Source organism: Blastomyces gilchristii (genome assembly GCF_000003855.2).
Source record: "Blastomyces gilchristii SLH14081 genomic scaffold supercont1.4, whole genome shotgun sequence".
NCBI classification, from domain to species: Eukaryota; Fungi; Ascomycota; class Eurotiomycetes; order Onygenales; family Ajellomycetaceae; genus Blastomyces; species Blastomyces gilchristii.
Window position 1 is genome coordinate 497,044 of NW_003101679.1, and position 5,365 is coordinate 502,408.

Here is a 5,365-nt window from a genome sequence, read left to right on the forward strand (position 1 = left end):
CTAACTGTTTTATATCTAAAAGAATTATATAACTATTCTTTGATGAAATAGAAGGAGGATAAGACTGAGATAAAAATAGAAGTACTGTAAGAATCTTTAATCTCACTCATTTTATTTACAATATACACTGTTTATCTATTTAAGAATAGAGATATGAAAATAGTGAGATCTTTAAGTTATATAAATAATATTAATCTAGTGTACAGTTTAAAAATAATTAAAGAGAATTTAAAAGTAATTGAAAAAGCTGTAAAGAAAATCTTTATTAAAGTAGATATTAATTAAATTCAATTTAATATAAATAAAACTGAGTTAATTCATTTCTTTTCTAAATTTAATAAGAAAGAACTATATCTAACTCTTTTAAATAGAGAGATTAAACTCAGTTTGAATATTAAATGATTAGAAGTATGATTAAACTTTAAGTTAAATTTTAAATATTATATTTAATAAAGAACTATTATAATAGAAAGACTATTAAATAGTATAATCAGACTATTAAATACAGAGAGAGATCTATTCTTCAAGACTATAAAATAGTTATATATAGTCTGTATCATCTCAGTAGCTGATTATAAAGTTTAAGTTTGATAAAATAATTAAGAGAATTTCACTGAACTCTTTCACAGTCTGTAAAACAGAGCTTTGAGAAGAATTCTGAAAATATTCAAATTATCTTCTATTAAAATAATAAAAATTAAAGCTTTAATTCTCTCTTCTACTATTAGATTTGAAATGACTTATATAAACTATACTCTGAGAGTTATAAAGATAAGCTTAAATTATATAATCAGAGAAAGAGTCTCTTCTTCATTTTTATTAATTCACTCTAAAAATAAACTGAATTGAAATAGATTTCATGATTAAAATGAAAATAATTCTTTAAAGAAAATACTCTCTTAACTATACAGACTATACTCACTAATTAAAAATTAATTTTCTTTATTAAATATTGAAAAAGTTGATTATAAGAAGATATCTCTCTGAAGAGAAAAGCTTAAATCTCTCATAGACTTATAAATTAGTGAACTATTTAAAGAGAGAGAATATGAACAGTATTTAAAGAGAATTTCTATAATTAATATAAAAGACTCTATTCTAATCTATTCAGATGACTTAAAAAATGAGAATTTAAATAGATTAGATACAGATATTACTTATACTGAAGATAATATTAATTTTATCTCAGATTTCTGAAATTTAAACTATGAATTTAAAGTCTTTGATACTGAACTATTTATAATAGTGAAAGCTTTCAAACTCATTGAAATAAAATCTTATCAAAGAGAAAATAGTTTAAAAGAGATATAAATATTCTCTAATAGTTAAGCTGCTTTTAAAAGACTTAGAAATAGTCAGATTTATAATAATTAAATCAATCTTAAACTGATTTTAAACTCTATTTTAAAAATTCAAAAGAGAAGAATATTAAAACTGATAATTTATCTATACTAAGTTTCTACTTATATATATATTTATAACAATGAATTGACTGATTCAGCTGTAAAAAATAGTTTAGAATTAAACAGATCTATTTCAAAAATAGTATTCTGATCTTTTATAAAAAGAAAGATAAAAGAATCTTATTTAAATAAGTAAAATAAAAGCTGATAGAAATAAAAGAAGAGTATACATTATTCAAGATTTAAAATAAAACTTAAGTGAAAATCTTATTTAATTAAATATAAAAAGAAAATATTCTTATCTATAATTCAGCTGAAACTAGAATATAATTATTTTAAATCTTATATATAAAGATTTAATAATAGATTTTATTTAATAGAATACTTATTCTACAATATAAATGAAAATTCTGAGTATATTATAATATACTATATATTATATAATAATCTCAGAGTCAGATTAAAAGAGAAGTATAATTTAAATTAATTAAATATAAGATTTTTATTCTCAACTGAGATAGAAATTAAATACTTAATAGACTTTCTATCAGAAACTTAAGCAGCTATAAGAAAATAACTAAGTTCACAAATATCTGAATATAAAGAGAAGAAAATTAATCAGATATAATTTATTAAAATAGCTATATACTATCTTTTAATAATTTATTTTATTATAGTCTCTCTTTACTTTATTTTTTTCTTTCTATTCTTTTCTATCTATTTATTTAATATATCTATCTTTAAGAGTATATTCTCTTTTCTTTTGTCATAATATTATTAAATAATTTCAAAGTATCAGAAGATGTTAAAATACTGTAATTTATAAACAGTTTTTATATTCTGAGCTGAAATTTTCTGATTTTATATATCTGAAATTAATAAATGTATAATGATTGTCTTTATTGATATAGGAAAAACTCTGAAAATTAAAAGTTCTCAGATAAATGTTATAGTCTCTGACTATATACATCTATAATTGAAGAATAATAATAATAATAATAATAATACAATGACTAAATTCAGAAATATCTGAATATGAAGAGGAGAAAATTGATCAGATATAGTCTGTTAAAACAGCTATACACTATTTTTTAATAATTTATTTTATTATAGTCTCTCTTTACTTTTTCTTTTCTATTCTTTTCTATCTATCTATTTAATATATCTATCTTTAAGACTATGTTCTCTTTTCTTTTGTCATGATATTATCAAATGATTTCAAAGTATCAGAAGATGTTAAAATACTGCAATTTATAAACAGTTTTTGTATTCTGGGCTGGAATTTTCTGATTTTACATATCTGAAATTGGTAAATGTATAACTAATAGTTGACTTTATAAATATAGAAAAAACCCTGAGAACTAAAAGTTCTCAGGTAGATGTCATAGTCTCTGACTGCATACATCTATAATTGAAGAATAATAATAATAATAATAATAAGTGGTTAACTCTTTATGTCAAATGCATGAATGCTCACCCTAAAGGGTTCGTTCGATCTGTTGGCAATCGACGATGCAGCCCAAGGCGTGGCCGGCTCGCGTGTTCCGCTGTGTCAATTCAATTTGTCTAACCCACTGTTTCAATAGTTAGTTCAGGCGGAGCTTTGGCAACTCGGGATTCAGACGGCGATGCACCAATGATAGATCTTTTAGCTCTGGCGCGACGAGGTTCGTGATTTCTGTTCTGGTGTCATAAGGGTATTCGAGCTCTGCCGAAGCTTTCTGTTAAATTGAAATCTCGTGTCGCGTTTCAATTTAATCCCAAGACATGGTGTCGACGTGGTTTTCCCTTGTCGTAGCACATAAATAGGGTTGCTTCCCTCTACTATTTCTTTTCCCTCTGTTCTCACCATTGGGCGCCTCCTTCATGTTCTCGAAAACATGGATAATACACACCCTACCTATCAATTCACTTTCACCTGCACTCACCCCACTGGGAAGGTCTCATATACTGCGGGTGTTCCAGTCTCCGAGGACGCGGAGCAGACGACATGGCCGGAAATAGGTGTTCAACTTCCCGAGTACACGATAGAGCAACATGCAGCACAGTTGGGCAAAGAAGCAGCTCAACTTCAGGCATTGAAAGAACAAAGTCTTGTCCCCTTTTCAATCCTGATACCTTTTCTTGAGAGCTGTGTTGAGCTGGCCAAGAAAGCCTATTGGTTCTGCAATGCCTTTACCTATGACACCTACCTCCACGCCAGTCCGCCCCGAAGACAATAACTCTCAAAATAAGCTACTCCGTTCTCCTTCAGGCTCTCCTCCTAAACCAAAAGGAATATCCGTTCCCTTGTCAGAGGTACGCAGACCACCCCCGAAGTTATTCAGATTGATTCGGACACCGTGGAGCCGGCAAATTACACAAAGGAACAGGCAACCGCGGGTATCAGCGATGGGAATGTGGATTCGGACATCGAAGAGGAATATGTATACCATAAAGTGGAATCTCCTTTGCTTGGAGAATCCCCGCTGCTGCGCCGATATCGTTCCCACACACGACGCTCTCAGTCACGGCCTTCCAGTGACATCCTGGGAGCTCTTTACCAGACTCCACCAGATATACCGTTGGGTACGCCAACACCCACCACGAAGCCGTCACACATAGTCGCTCCACCTTTCTGCGTCACAGCGAGGAACTGCATCACAGCAAGGAGATGACATAAATATACCCCTTGGACTTTGATTATGAAGGACGTAGATCCCTTCGTCCTTAGCTCATGAGGGCTTCTTTTCCCGAATTTCGTCAACACCTAAACGATTGCCTGGGCTGGATCGACAAAATAATAGACCCCAAGATGGCCGTCGTTTCTGGTCTACAGCAGATGATCAACCGAAACGTTCGCTTATACTTTGCCACCAGTGACTTCAGAGGTATCATGGCAAAGAAGCGGCTTATCTGGTCTCGCCGATTTGGCGAAACGGCCTCCGTGATCGTACGAACTTACGATGTCATTGTCCCCAGGTTCCCATACCATAATTTATTTCAAAATAGCGACCTTGCCGACAAAATCATCCGTGATTTATTGGACTCCAATAGACAGATGTTTCCAAACACCAACCTTCCTTACATTCATACCATCCAGTGGCTCCCAGAAACAGAAGAAAACGGGACAGCGTCACTTGTTATCAGCTCTTATAGCGCAGTTCACGCCAATAATGCCATAAGTTCGGGGATTCACCACCAAGTAACCCCATCAACCGTGGAACGATTCGACTACTTCCGATACAACAACCCTACGGGGCTCATTCAATGCTCTGCCTGCTGGCGGTATAGCCACACGGAATTTGATGGTGAAGAATCACGGTGCTGTGTTTACGGCGGAGGTTCCCATGATGGCTCGAGCCATAGCCAGTTGGATCGTAAAAATCCCACATGTGTTCTATGTGCTGGCGCGCACAAAGCCAACTCCGTTGACTGCCCTGTGCCCCAACGTGCTCAGCAACAGAGCGATACAGGGTTCCAAAATCGATCTCTGTTTCATGCAGAGGAGTGATCGCCCACTTGGAGGATCGTTACATCGGAGAAGGGTGGAGTTTCACTTCTTTTTTCATTTATTTCGTAGCTTTCACTTGATTTTCTAGGTTTTATACCATCTGCCTCGCGCTCTCTCTGTCTCTCTTGTGTTCTTTTAAGGGTTTCTTTTTCTTATTGGTTAGAGGTTGCTGCCATTAAGTTGGGAACTTTTCATAGAATTCTTTTTTTTTTTTTTTTTTTGGGGGGGGGGGGGGGGGGTTCCCCTTTTTACCCAGAAAAAAAAGAAGTTATTTTTAAGTTTTGGGCGGGGGCCTTATGGGGATATTAAATTATGAAATATGTATATATAACCTCACTTATAAATAGAAGTTTCCCCATTTTCCCTTTACCATCGGCAAAAAATCCTATTTAATCCATTCCCAGGGGGGGAGGGGGGAAAATCGAAGGTCCCCCCTTCCGGGCCCCTTAAAAAACCCAACGGATTTAAT

General features: G+C 33.0%; 2 protein-coding genes across 2 annotated transcripts; both read left to right on the forward strand.

Annotated features, from left to right (window-relative positions):
• Positions 1 to 3,283: 3,283 nt before the first annotated feature.
• BDBG_02666 (uncharacterized protein) lies at positions 3,284 to 3,625 on the forward strand (the record flags this gene model as incomplete). The annotated part of the gene is made up of 1 exon (XM_031720894.1): positions 3,284 to 3,625. One exon carries the CDS (start codon positions 3,284 to 3,286, stop codon positions 3,623 to 3,625), a length of 342 nt encoding a protein of 113 aa, XP_031577237.1.
• Positions 3,626 to 4,197: 572 nt separating this feature from the next.
• On the forward strand, positions 4,198 to 4,896 carry BDBG_02667 (uncharacterized protein; the record flags this gene model as incomplete). Its single annotated transcript, XM_002626444.1, has 1 exon — positions 4,198 to 4,896. One exon carries the CDS (start codon positions 4,198 to 4,200, stop codon positions 4,894 to 4,896), a length of 699 nt encoding a protein of 232 aa, XP_002626490.1.
• Between the last annotated feature and the right edge of the window lie 469 nt (positions 4,897 to 5,365).